This window comes from Anopheles ziemanni, chromosome X (assembly GCF_943734765.1).
Source record: "Anopheles ziemanni chromosome X, idAnoZiCoDA_A2_x.2, whole genome shotgun sequence".
Taxonomy (NCBI): domain Eukaryota; kingdom Metazoa; phylum Arthropoda; class Insecta; order Diptera; family Culicidae; genus Anopheles; species Anopheles ziemanni.
Window position 1 is genome coordinate 15,565,497 of NC_080707.1, and position 14,950 is coordinate 15,580,446.

Sequence of the window (14,950 nt, forward strand, 5' to 3'; positions counted from 1 at the left end):
GCGCCATGGACCAGGTATCTGAAAAACGGAAAGACTTCAATAGAATTAGATAAATGCCGTGCAAATGCTCATCGACAAGTAGGCCATGAATACCGCAATGGTAAAGGAAATTCCGCGAATTTCACGAAAGGTAATTGATTTCGATTAACACAATGTTTTTCTCAGCCCTTCAAACAGTAAGGCATCACATTCCGCTGATCTACGCACGCAGGTGGTTGGTTGTAGTTTTATTTTATTGTTGAATTTTGATTGCATGCCGATGACAAGGAGCCCACCAATTTTTCCTACTGGTGTTTCGTTTGAAATAAGGCATACACTATTTTTTTTTATATTTGATTGATTGACCACACGATATTGTAACATTCGCTTGCACGATCGAATTCAACGCACTTCGTCACATCGCACATTCAGTTCGGGTTTGTATTTCGCCAATAGATAATGTATTTAGAAAACTATGGCTTTATTCAAATTATCACTTATTGCACACTTTCAAATGCCGCACCACGCCAAGAGCACGCTTTCTTTGCATTATTTTATTTTAAATCACAGCACTTACCTCGTCCTACGCTACTCGTAGTGTAAAACGGTTCTTAGTTAGGTAAAGATGGCGTTCAACAAGTAGCCATTAAAGATGGCGTTCCGACACGCATACCAGCTTACGCATCCCAGCTGACAGCAAATTAATTTAAAGATCAGTCTGACAGAATGACAGACGCAACTGACAGATAAATTAATAATAAAATATTTTTTAGTTATTTAAAATTAGTCCAACACTGTTCTAGCCAATAAACCAAGAAATACAGTATGAGGGATTCGTAGACTTATTTTATAAAATTCAAACTTAATCAGCCTCAGCACGGACTTCGATCGTATCAATCCGAACGAATCGAGCTGTCAGTTTTCATACATATTACGCCAAAGGTTCAATTTATTTCATTTGATATGAATGAAAATGAAAATAAACGCCTTCGAGAGAGCGGCTTGGCGCTCGTGGGACGATTTTCTAAGCGGCGTAACCGCTCGGCTGTCACGGACCTCTTCACTTTTCTTAAAGGCTGATTCGCACGTCGGCAAGTGCAAGTGGCAAGTAAGCAGGCAAGTGGCAAGTAGCCGTTCGCACTGCAGGCAAGTACTTGCCGGTAACTAGATCACTCACACAAGTACACAATAACGATTAAATTTTATTTTACCATTATTTCATCATCAATAAATAAAAATATTGATCAACGATACGATCAAATAATATTTCTCGAACATTAGTCGAAAATTGTCCTAAACAAATCACGAAAATGAAACAGTTTTTGTTTGACATCTTGTATTTACACGAGTTGTCAACCAATACATCCACCTACTTGCCTGAAAAATAGACTCGGTTCTATTCCACTGGCAAGTAGCTACTTGCCACTTGCCACTTGCTTGGTCCTGATTCGCACAGGGTAGGTACGCGGCAACTTGCCACTTGCACTTGCCACTTGCCGACGTGCGAATCAGCCTTAACGACCATGATTGATGTCATGCTATTTTTTATAAGTATCATAAACCAAGAACGGATTGGCCCAACACTGCAGTAAAAAGCTAGCCCAACACTTTATAAATTTCCATTTTTAACTGGTAAAGCAATCAAAATGAACTCATTAGTTTGACATACAATCGATTTGTTCATCGCTTCATCCAGATGTGGACGTTTGGGCAAAGTCAGAAATATTTCATGAAGCCCTAGCTGTCATGCACGTCATGGGGCTTTCGCTCTTGTATAGACCTTGCTGTCAAGTTACTGTGGTCGTCTTTCTGCTTCTGCAGAGCTAACCATCCTTTGCAAACAGCAGGAGTTTGTACAATTTTTTGGTAAACACAAGCACCTCTCTTTCCCATCGCAGTAGGCCAAGTGTATCAGCAAATGTCAAATGCTTTCGCGACCATCTACGGCGCTTGCTCCCGCCCGCCATGGTGCCTCGATGCGTACCCCGTTACAAAGTAATGGTGCATATACCTTCAAGCGAAACCTGCTACCTTCGCGGTTTGTGGTGAGCCAGTCTATTGCCAACTCGCGAGATTAACTGAAGTGGTCCTCGGATTTAGTTCGCGGTAAACAGTTGTTCCTTATCTTCCTCGCACTTTTTGTGCGTCCTGAGCGTTTCATCTCCAGACCGGCGGTTCTGGACGTGCAGGACTTTTTGTGTAGGCCACACCAACAACAGAATCAGGTATGTATCCATTGCTCATCCACAATCAAACATGCAGCGTGTCCGTTACTATGGCACCTTTCGCCAAAAGTGCGTTATATGACAATATGACGAAGTGAACCGAATTATTTTGCGTGGTTCCAAGCAAGCTTCTTCTCATCGAAATCATACCTGCCAGATTGTCGAAAACAAAAATATGCGAACGGCAGCAAATATCGAGCCGCAACACCGACCTCTATCTGCATTGGCTGGCCAGGTAGCACCATCACCAGAATTCCATGCTGTCTGCCAAATCACCTGATCTCAACAACGTTGAACCGGGTGTTAAATTCGGAAAGTCGATCACTTCCAACGCCGGCAGACATTGGACGCGAACAGGGTAAGGGGTTTTAAAATGGTATCCCTGGTAAAATTGTCCTGGCAGCATGCGTTGCTGAATCTTGGAACACGTCGCACAATAGGCAACCGTATTATAATCAATTGGCTTTGCAGATTTTTAAGTTGCAGCTTATTTAATTAAATATTGCAAATTTTAGGGACCATTTTAGCGAACAAGGTCAGTGACAGAGGAGATTAAAGGTGAATTACTGGCATTAACTTGTTGTCCCACTGCATCCTCGCAGCCCTATGGGCCTATCAATCGACCCCTGAAATTGTAACCGAGCAGATTGCATAACGGAATTGCACACCACACACTCACGTAGTAGTGCTCATAAGACATTGGCAACACTAGCAAACTATCGACGTGCCCGAGCTGGTGGTACATCACGGCACCCTTGGCACAGAACTAGGTTTACCTCGCTCCGCGGGATGGGAGAAGGTAGAAGGATACGCCGGATAGACACAATGTTTCGTGTTGTATTTTTCGAACCTTCCTGAAGATGTTACCAAATAAGATTACATTTTGTCTCACTATTGTAGATAGAAACTCTCGACGGCTACCGAAGATGGGTAACGGCTTCGTAAGAGTGGACGCGCATAGAGAGTATTATCCCGGACAGCGTCCAATCGACCACGCATTGTATATGTCATACCGCTGTAACGCTCAATGCGTCCCACGCGCTCGAAGTGCTGCGCAGCAACAACCACCATTATAAGAAAGGGACAGCGGGGCGTCAGATTCACCAATCTTTGCCAAGCGAATATACCGGCAAAGCCGACAAGGCCCGCCAAGATCGGAGTGAGCAACACATTTTAAAAATAACTCCCGCATGACACCGGCCAGCGGTGGACGCGACGTTTGAACAGATGTTTGATGTTGCAGTTGATGATATTCGCCCCCTTTGGACCAGTGCTTTAGTAGATCTAGGGTAGAAATAGATGATCGCTCCGTGCATCTAGCTGAGGGATGTATAGGGCAGAATTATTAATTTAAGTCATCGTTGCTCCGGTTCAAGCACGTCGCATAATCGATCGCTTTTCGCCTCCCTCAGGTCTATAGTAGGAAGACAAACTTATTTACGCCCACGCACGAAAGCAAACAGGAAATGATGTTTTTTTTTATAAAGTCGACTTATTTTTCATTTGTCACCTTAAATTAACATCTCCGTTGCTTCGTGTCAGGCAGATCTAACAATCCTTTGAAAACCTTCTTAACACAATTATCACTTTATTACAAATGTTTCTGTTACATGTGTATCACTCACACCAGGATTGAACAGAGCAAGTTAAGATGTTTGTACTCTTGGTGCGCTCTAAATGGCTTAACGTTTATGCTAGTTATGGAATGTAGTTGTTTTCAAATCTAAATGCTCATAAAATAGCTCGAAAAAGATATATAGATATTCTCTACAGCATCTAATATACTACGAAACTCTTCGTATTATTATGGAATTATTGAAGATAATGCTTCCTTAAGGAGTGGTGAGCAATTTAAATGAAAAAATAAGTCGAGCTAGATTAAACGTGTATAAAACTTTCGAAAAGCAATATCTTTCGCTCCACTCCAGGTTGTTATCTTGAGTTCGGACGAGAAGAAGTAAAACCTTCCATCAAACATATCACTTCAACCGTACATAAGTGATAAGCACGATAGAGATAGGTAGACGGCCCGGGGGTAGCGGACAAAAGGTCATGCACGACGGAGACAACTATCAAGCAGGCGTTGATGCTGACCGTTTTTATTATCAGCGGCGGACATCGTGGCGCGTTCTAGTGCGGCTTGCGGGATGCATGAAAAAATGTGCCGTTGAAAGTTGCCCCTGGCACACTTTGGATGATGAATCCCTTGCCGGGGCTGGATGCGTTCTCGTCTCCACTCCCTTGGCACTCGACGCAGTTTGAACATTGCACCCTTCTGCTCGTCCTGATCATCACTGTCAGCTGGTAGCGATAAGCGCTGTTATTGCCTCCGCAATTCGCGAACTCGTTTCGTTGGGTCGGTTTAGATGCCGCATCGAAATCAGCGTCGGGTATGATGAAACGACGTAAATTATATGCACAGCAGAGGTTTTTGCTTCCGAGTGTACAGTGAAAAATAGGTAACACATAAGGCAACCAATTGTTCAGTAGTTAAACAACAGCCACTGGTTGTATAGATAACGGTATAATGGATTGGTTGTCTGATTGTGACCTGTAGACTTCACAAATTAATTTGTCGATTTGAATGATATTTTCTAGAGCATAATATTTGGTTGAACATTTAATTTATTCATCATGTATAATCTAAATTGTCGTACACTGCGTACGTATAGGAATGCTTTAATTGTAGACGACTCTAAACTATCCCAAATTGTATGATATTAGTAATTGTACCAATCAACATCATTGTACCACAACAACATTTATTTTTCCAAGCTTTCGCTGCACTAGAATTTGACGGCAAATTTTTGTTTTAATTTTGAAATCCAATTTTAGCCTGCTTTTCTCGTGTATCGTGGGCAACGTTACATTTTCCGATTGATCTTATGTTGAGGTTGTTTTACACAAAAAATGTTAATGGTCTGATAGTCCTGTTTTGCATTACTACCAAAATTCATTCTTCGAGTGGCTGGTATGCTTAATTGATAAAAAGGGATCCTTGTCCTGTCGGGTCACCTTATGTTCCACGACTAGCATGTGTTTGTAGTATGGTGGAACAACTCCTGACCAACTCTGTTTGTAGCAGAGGAAAGTGGTCGGTACTTACTGGGTTTGGCTGTAACCACTAAAAATGAACAACCCTTGTACAGTAACAATTGAACTCATTTACTTTAACACGCTTCATACTCCCAAAACACTTCTTTAAGTTTCCGTACGCAACCAAAAAGTAGAGCATGACGATGTTGTAACATGGTTCCCGATTGAATTGTCATCGCAAGGGAATAAATTGTAGCTATCAATTGTATCGGAAGTTGTGATACTTTAATCTATTCACTAATGCCTAGTTCATAAATGGTAAAACATCTGTGAGGCTGTTGCAAACATTGCAAACCCTTTTTAAATGTTCATTAAGCTCATCTTAACTCTCGCTGTGATGTCGTCAAATTTCCACAACTACTCAAATTTTTGGAAAAATCCTCACCGAAGACGTTCTGCCTTTTCTGAAAAATGAAACAAATGTTAGTTTTGTTGTTCATGGGCAGAACAGAATAACTACCGATGTAACTCATTGGTTTTTATTCACCAAATAATTAGTTAGCGGCCAAGCAAATCCAACGTATTTTTATTACATTGGTTCCACTCTATTGGTAGCGCATCCTCGCCGCATGGATGTAAATATTTTAACATGTTTTATTTTTATAGATTTTCAATATAGTTTTCCGCAAACGTGTCCTCGCTCGGGTGCCAAAATTCATGTATGCTAACCCAAGCGCGTTTCTTTCTTTCTCGTTTGCTTTCTTTCTCGGCGTTCATCTTGCGCGCTTCATCGGTTCAACTGAACGGACGCGAAAAATAAATAATTATTTATTCCGCACACAAAAGCCGCGAACCGCGGAGAGGAATCGCGGCGAGAAGGCGCTGCCAAGCCGGGCCCAACGTATAAGTCGGATATTGCTCGTCGGAAGAGATTTACTTCGCGAGAGCGCGAGCGCGTCTACACAACTCCCTTTTTTCAAGCGTCGATCCCTTCGCCGAGGGCAGCCCCAATCACACGCGCTCGTGTGTGTGTGTGTGTGTTTGCTCCCTGCAGCAGCCCGTTTTCGCCCGCCTCGCCTCCGTCCGTCCGGTGTGTAGTGTTTGTCGAAAGGGGACCAGTCCAACGAACGCGCCAGCCATGACGCTCAGTCTAACACTGACGCTCTGTCAAAGGAGTGGTGCCGCGAGCTCTCGGGGCCTTCAACTACTGCGCCCGGGAAGTGTGTGCATTGGACGCGCGGCCTCATCAGCACACCAGCATCATCCAGCGACCGTGTCCGCTATCAATCAGACCCAACAGCAGCAGCAGCAAAGCCGGCGCTCGATTGTGACGATGGCGTGCGTTCAGCAGCAGCAGCGATGCGTGTCAATCGACAACATCAACCCGGCGATCAAAACCATGGAGTATGCGGTCCGTGGCCCGCTGGTCGCCCGCGCCGGTGTGATCGAGAAGGAGCTGGAGCAGGTAGGCAACCGCGAGGTGGCCTGTTGTGGCCCCATTGTGCTCCACATTCTAATTCCCAAATGAACTGACGATGTTTGTGTTTTGCGTCTTCATTTCTATTCCACTCCATTGCAACCCACCCAACGCGGCAATGGATGACATCAACAAACGGTTCCTTTCCACCGACCGACCGGTGCAGGGTGCGAAGAAACCGTTCAAGGAAGTAATCCGCGCCAACATCGGTGACTGCCACGCCATGGGCCAACCACCGATTACCTTCATCCGCCAGGTGAGTGTTTGTACATTTCACTGTGTATGTGCGTGTGTGTGCCTTACAGTTGGATGTGCGCATGACGCGAAGGGGGAGGGGAACCGTGCGGCCAGGAGTGCCGGGTAGCTAACGGCTGCCACGTGACGTAAACTGCGTCCTATATCCTTCCTACCACGTGGGGCGTGCAAGAACGAAAGTCCGAAGTCGCCGGTGGGGCGCTTGAAGGAAGAGGGCAGCACACTTATCAACACCAACACCACCGTAATCAACGTAAAGCTCCTTTGGGGCGTACGGTCGAACGCTATCGTTCACTCCGGTTCCTTTGCCGGTGGATAAGATGTCGAACGTTTAACGTCGAACGAAGCAATAAAATAGAACCGAGAGGGTTCGAGTGGTGTGACATTTGAATGTGCACACCTTCATACATGCCGCAACCCATCAGTTAAGGCGTTGACCTGCGGGATCCTTTGGAGTGCTGGCGTGTTACGTAATCACGCAAAACCGAGTCGCAGAAAGGAAGTTATTACACGTTGGCCGCACTGAAAACTAGAACGCTCGTTGCGTTCTTCCAAACACGTGTCTCGCATTTTGCATTGAAATGTTCAAAATTTGCGAAGTGGAAGAACCGGTTTTTGGCGGATGATGGAACAGGAACCGGTCGACCAGTGGATGCTCCATACCCACGTTCATCTAATTCTCTTTCGGTTTCGTGAAACGGAAGAAAATCCTACTCTCTGCAATGCAATGAAGAAAAAGTTGCCTCCGTTTTAAAAGCTTAAAGGTTTCGTTTGTTCGACGTCATTGCGTAATTGTTTGATAAAAGGCGAAGAAGTTACTTCAACCAACTTGAGAGGATATGCCTTGCATGGTGGAAAAGTGCTCCAATTATGTTCGTGAATTGATTTCGATTGGCACGCGAGGAATTGTTTTGCGCTCGATGGTCAACCACGCTGACCTTTTGGGCGTGGGGTTTGCTGCGGAGTTGACAGTATCGAACGTTAGATGACCAGTATATAAATGGCGTTCTTGTTACAAAAATAGAACGATAAAACGGCCTGCTTTATAGATCAGTACAACATTATAGCATAGAGTTGTTAATGCTTTTCCCTTTGGACTACTCATATCAAATAACGTGAGTGGTTTTATTGTCTCCTTTTAATTAGAACCTATCACCTATTTACAGATCGACGGCTGATAGCTAGCATTTTTCATTGACGTTATCAGTTGTTAAGCCGTACCATGTTTATCGAAGGTAATATTTTTGTTTTGAGACATTGAACAGCATGTTGTTGATTGGTAGTGAACCGTTTATCTTAGTCTAGTTACAATCTGTCGCACAGGAAATCGGCCCACAATTATCTCCGCTGTGTGATGCGGTGCTAACCGGCGGCTCACGTTTTCTCGGCTCCGCTCCGGGGCACATATTTACCTTGTACCTTCCAGTGCAGTTGTTCCGCACAGCCACGCGCGGAAAAGGTAGGGTGGACCTGCACGTGAGACTGTTATGTTACGGATGGGGAAGTGACTGCGATTGCGGGATGAAAGCATACCGAGCCGTCGTTATCACAAGATGTCGCTAAATGGCCGCAGTGTCAATAACGCACCTTCTGCTCTGCGGCGAAGCAAAGAACAATTTTCCCCGTCCTGGCGGGGTGTTCTTGTTGCAAACCTCGAACATTCCGGACCGGAAGGAGGGATGGGAGGTATAAATCCATCTATACAGGCCACTGTGCCCAAGACTCAAGAAAAACGCACATTCCTAGAGCGTAGCCGAGCGCGCGTGCCTGAGCTGCTTTGTTGTGCCCCTGCGGAAACATAAACTGAAATACTATTTTTGACTCTTTCTTTCTCACACATTAATTTCGCTAGCCTGCCTGTTGTGTATTAAATGGCAATGATTTTCTACCTTCTGACCGAATTTCCGAGCCCGTGGCGCAGATGTTTTCTGTGAATGAAAACCATTGGAAACTGTAAAATACTGTAGTTGGTAGAAGCCATCTGTTAAAACTATAGTTGTAGACAAAACACAAATATTAATCCGACTTAAAACAAACTCATCAGAACAATAGAGGGAGAAACAAACAGTACTACAGAACACAGTTTAGATAAATAATGGTTTCACTGTTTATGTGCCGTAAATAAACTACCATTATTTCAAGAGGAAAGCGGTTTTGGGAAATAGAATGTGCAAGAAAATCCTAAGAGAATTTAACCTATTCCCATTATGCTTAATCCGTATTGTCCAAAGGTGAAGGCATTAGTACTAAATTAACACCTCGAAGAAACAGATTCTTCAACAAGCTGTTCAAGTGGGAGTTGATAAGGAAAATGATGATACCCCCTTGGTTTTTCAATATGAATTTTGTTCCATTTGCAGCGTCATCAGAATGTAAATGAGATTGCAGTAGACAAACCAACAAAGGTGTCCCGAACCGATCTCGAGATCGAGCCGATTGCATTGCTGTACGATAGAACGCTCTGGCGACCACATTCGTGTTGTTTTGTTTTTCATTTCTGTTTGTCTCTTAGTATCGGCAAGCGCTCGTTTCGAGCCGTTGTTGTTTACGCGTTCGAAGCGTTGTTCCGCGCTGTGTACAAAGAGATGGTTGAAATTACTGAAAAGATACAGAGCCGAACAACAGGCCCTTGGTAGCGCAGTCTGGCATGTCTATTTTGAATGTGCGTGGGTACGGAAGAGTGTATTCCTTGGGGGTCATTATCTGTCCCCCGCGGGCCATTTTCACTTGTTTTTTTTCCTGAATCTCTCCAGGAGAAGCTTATCATCTTGGCAACTGTCCAATTCGCACCATCTCAAACAATATCGACGGATTGTCCCAGCGACGGTCGGTGATTAGAATGCCCATTTTGGGAACGAACACCTACCCACACAACTTGTTGGTTATGTCTGGTTGCTAGGGTGTAAAATGGTCCATAAACATAATGCCACTCAAATTAGCGATGAAGTGCGAGAAGAGGCGAGACGCAAATTCCTTGTTTTAACGGCACGAGCCGCTCGGAGACTCATCGCCACGATAGGCCGATATTGAGTCGTACGCCAAACCGCCCGGGAACGATAAGGCAATGACACCGCAACCGACCTGATGCCACTCGTGATTTGCTATCGGTGTTCCACCTTGTAGCAACAGCTACCGTCCGTCCCAAAGCAAGAGGAATCACGCAATAGATACAAGGGTCGCGGTTTTTTTATACAGTTACTCCCCAAAGTGAAGGTACACAGTTAAGTTTCCCACTTGACCCCAAATATCTTGACCAACTCGATTCGTGTCCCGAAAATTGCAGGAGCATTCTCAAGGAACATAAATCCTATCAAAAAAACCGAAGTAAGATGTTTATTTCGTAGTGTTGAGCCACAAACAAATTAAACACCACAACACGCGGTGGTCTGAAAAGTGTTCGTGCACCATCAGAATCCATAAGTTAAACTGCCAGCTGGTCAAGTAGGCACTGATATTTTTAATGAGTTATGTTTTAATTTTATTTTTATGGGCACTGATATTTTTAATAAGCATGTCAAAGCGTACTTGAAACTTTTTTTTTGTCAAAATACCCTTGTAAATTACGAGCAACTGTAAAAAATGCTGTGAATAAATCGTTGTTCAGAGTTTAATATTGATTCAGATAATATTGTAAAGAAACATTGAAAAAAAATGTCATAACTAATCGATGAATCATATTAATTAGATTGTATAACAGCTAGGAAAACAGTAGGAATTAAACTCAGAAGATCAATTGCGATACTGCAGATTTTTATACTTCGAAGTAGCATATAAGTTCTTATCAATGTGTGAAGATGATAAGTGTAAGGATTATTTGATAGGTATACTGTGCCTCTACAACTTCCCTTTGCAATGTTCGCAACATATTCGGGGTCAACCGGCGAATTTGATTCTGTACCGTCTCTTTTGGGAGTAACTGTATGCTCCTACCCGACTGCCTCTACTGCCGGGCAAACCCGAGGGCAACCATTTTTTTGTTGTTTTATTGCAACAGCCTAAGAGCTAATTAGAAAATGAAATGTAAGTCAGGCGAACTGCCCCGGACGGCGATAACGTCGCTCTCCGGTCGCATCACGTCCACAGCGTGACACTCCATATAGCAAATTTTAAAGACACACATTTGGAGCCCATTTATAGCTGTTACTGGGCCCGCCTGGGGTTTAACCTTGTGATTCCCCAACCGTACTCAACATCTGGACATCGTTAATGGATAAAAATGACTTAGGTTTCCAATGGCGTCGTTCATCAACCAAGCCGCGTCCGGCCCTTTCGGTTCGTTGGTATGGGTTTGGCATGGTTGGTGCTGCCATCACGCCATCACGAGTGACTCGCCTATCGGAATATTATGCTGCTAGAGTCTCTAATGGAATTGTTTACGCTTCCGGATGGATGGCGTGATATGGTGGCGTCGATTGGCGAATTGCTTTTAATTGCACGGAGTTGCCGGATGGTTTTGTACGGTGAACGATGTATTCGATACTGTTCCCTTTGACCTTTCGCTTGTGAAGACGGTATGGACTCAATTTAATCGCACTCTTCTTTTCAGAAAGATCAGCAAAGGTCTTTTTCCGGTAAGATGATTCTACGAGGAATATAGACGAATATAGACATTCTAGAGAGGATTCTAAGCTCCGCAAAAGTAACCTCGGGAGGGGAAGCTAAAACGTAAAAGAAGTACTCATTTTTTAGATGATTAAATAATGTTTACGTTCGTTCTAAAGAGGCCTCCAACTGTTGGATTACGAATAATATGATAGTACAATTAATTCATACTGTTGTACCTAAGTTGGTTTCTTTTTTTCACTTGCTATATTTCTTTATTTAACTTAACTATCTCTTCATTTGTTCAGATCGTTCCGCACGTGGTAAAGTTCGTACCGGTACTAACATCTATCGCTCTTCGATCTGTCAAGTCCTTTTGTCTGTGGAGCCTTTGTTTCATCCAGCATCCATTATTATTATCGATGCTGGATTATCGCACCTTCATTTGCACCGGGTGCCACACACACACACACAATTTATTTTCACCTTCCTACCAAATGGTTACTATTTGTATCTATAAGAACCGAGAGGCATCGGTGAACGTTTAAGAAGATGAACAAAATAGTAATAGCATTCCCTTCATGTGGTTGCAGGTGCTCGGACTGGTGTCCTATCCGCCGCTGTTCAAGGACCCGAACATCCCGGAGGATGCGAAGCAGCGTGCGCAAGGTATCCTTGACGGCTGCAAGGGTGGCTCGGTGGGCTCGTACTCCGACTCGGCCGGAATCGAGGTGATCCGGCGGCACGCGGCCGAGTACATCGAGCGGCGCGACGGTGGCATCCCGGCCGACTGGAACAACATCATCCTGTCGGCGGGCGCGTCCGGCGGCATCAAGGTGCTGATGGCGCTGCTGCGCTGCCCGATCGACGGCAAGAAGCCGGGCGTGATGATCCCGATCCCGCAGTACCCGCTCTACTCGGCGACGATCGCCGAGTTTGACATGGAGCAGATCGGCTACTACCTGGACGAGGCGAACAAGTGGGGCCTGGACATTGGTGAGCTGGAGCGCTCGCTGGCGGAGGCGCGCAAGACGTCGGCCCCGCGCATTCTGGTTGTGATCAACCCGGGCAACCCGACCGGCCAGGTGCTGTCGCGCGACAACATCGAGCAGATCATCAAGTTTGCGCAGCGCGAGCGGCTGGTGCTGTTCGCCGACGAGGTGTACCAGGACAACGTGTACGAGGCTGGTTCGAAGTTCCACTCGTTCAAGCGCGTCATGATGGAGATGGGCGAGCCGTACAGCAAGATGGAGCTGTGCAGCTTCATGTCCTGCTCGAAGGGTTACATGGGCGAGTGCGGCATTCGCGGCGGGTACGCCGAGATCGTCAACCTGTGCCCGGACGTGCGGGCGATGCTGCTGAAGTGCATCTCGGCCCAGCTCTGCCCGACCACCGCCGGCCAGGCCGTGCTCGACTGCGTGGTCAACCCGCCCCGGCCCGGCGAACCCTCGTACGAACTGTTCGCGAAGGAGAAGGCGGCCGTGCTCGAGTCGCTCCGTGACCGGGCCGAGCTGGTCGCCCGCACCTTCAACTCGATCGAGGGCTTCTCATGCAATCCGGTGCAGGGTGCCATGTACGCGTTCCCCCAGATCCGGCTGCCCCCGAAGGCGCTCGAGGCGGCCAAGGCGGACGGTAAGCCGGCCGACACTTTCTACGCATTCCAGCTGCTCGAGGAAACCGGTAAGAGACACTTTCTCCCAGCGAAACATTTCTTCTCGGTAACGCTAACCGATTCCGTCTCATCCCACTCTAGGTATCTGCATCGTGCCCGGCTCCGGCTTCGGACAGCGCCCAGGAACGTACCACTTCCGCACCACCATTCTGCCCCAGCCGGAAAAGCTGAAGGAGATGCTCGGACTGTTCAAGTCGTTCCACGAGAAGTTCCTGGCGAAGTACAAGTAATCCTCGGTCGGGGGGCCCCGGTCGCGTCTATTTCGCTTTTCGCATCTGGATGCCGTAACCCGTGAGACACACGCACACACACACATAGTCACAAACACATGCAACACACACGGCAAACGTTACGCGCCGTCTTTAGCGAAACAACAACGAAACACCCGGAAAGCGAATGCACTTTTACTAAGATAAGAACGATGACCACTTGCCGAGGGTGAGGAGTGGTGGAAAAAGTTGGCGTACAGACAAGGCCCGACGGATGGAGCACACACAATACACACATACACACATTGGTACACATATCGGAAATCGATGCAGTTTGCGGTGACCGTTTGACTCAATTCCGGAAGCCGGAAGCCGGAGCATTACGCGCTATCAATCGTTCGGCTGTGCATACCTGCATTATCTCAGCGTCTTGTTTAGTTCCGTTATTGAGTCGAAAGCGTCGAAAAAGAAATTCCAAAATAATATTATTCGAAGCAATCAAATTGCGGCAGATAGGAGAAAAGAAGGGCTTAGCGCACGCAAGCAACGCGGCGTCTGGGGCGAGCGGACAGGGATAAGCGGTGTAAGGAGATGCCGAAAGCAGGTGGTTAATCAAGATTTCTCGTAGATTGTAGGCAATTTACAATAGTATCCAAGTGGTGCTACCCCGCAGCTGTTTTGAAGTATAGTCGTTTTAAACATGAAATCGTTCCCTTAGTCACCGTGTCTGTCCAGTGTGTGTTTAATGTACGTGTATGCACTATATAAGTATATATCTCGCCCCTGCAACCGTCGCGTACGGTAGGCAAACTTTAAGCGAAAAGAAAACGCGAAAGTCCAAACCTCGGCTTTCATGCAACAAGGGTAAACGCAGTTCTTAAAATATGCATCACAAAATGTCTGTTTCTGTTTTTAAAATGTTTTTTTTTTCCTCTATGTATAGATCTATTGTTTGTATGCTTTATGCGCACCGGTGCGTGCGGACCAATAAAACGAGACGAAAATCGTAATCGTATTTCGCAATAATAACGTGGTTGGAAGCGTTTTTTCCATCTTTTACATACCTTTTCCATTTTACGTTGCCATTACAAATGTTTTTTATCATAAAGCGAATAAATATGTGATGCTTATGAATATGAGAAGAAGGAAAAGCAAAGCAACGTTAATTAAAATTTGAGCAATAATTGGCAGAATAGAGAAAATTTAAATAAGCTTGTTTGGTTAAACGAAGCCACAAAAAAACACATAATCAAAGCCTGATTGATCGGTTGAAAGTTGAAAAGTGATTGTTTTGGCGTAGGTATAAAAGACGGACAGTGAGTAAATGAAAGAAAACTCCTGGAACGCTGGATAGGATCAGACCGGAAGGGAAGGACGGAATGAAACTAGACAATAATTTTTCTACACTTCACAGGATAATGATGCGAGCCGTAGGAAAAGATGGTTCATGGTGTATGGATTTGCTTGCTTGTTTATTTCCCCTTCCGGAGACTCCCATCGTTTCCATAGGGATTGCTGTTGCTATGTCTACCTACCTTTTGCCGCTTCTGAATGC

The 14,950-nt window shown here is 45.4% G+C and overlaps 1 protein-coding gene across 1 annotated transcript; it reads left to right on the forward strand.

The window, feature by feature from the left end:
- The first annotated feature begins 6,291 nt into the window (after positions 1 to 6,291).
- LOC131291441 (alanine aminotransferase 1) lies at positions 6,292 to 13,451 on the forward strand. The gene is made up of 4 exons (XM_058320652.1): positions 6,292 to 6,705; positions 6,884 to 6,973; positions 12,108 to 13,194; positions 13,268 to 13,451. Exons 1-4 carry the CDS (start codon positions 6,379 to 6,381, stop codon positions 13,414 to 13,416), a joined length of 1,653 nt encoding a protein of 550 aa, XP_058176635.1. The 5' UTR covers positions 6,292 to 6,378; the 3' UTR covers positions 13,417 to 13,451.
- Positions 13,452 to 14,950: the final 1,499 nt, after the last annotated feature.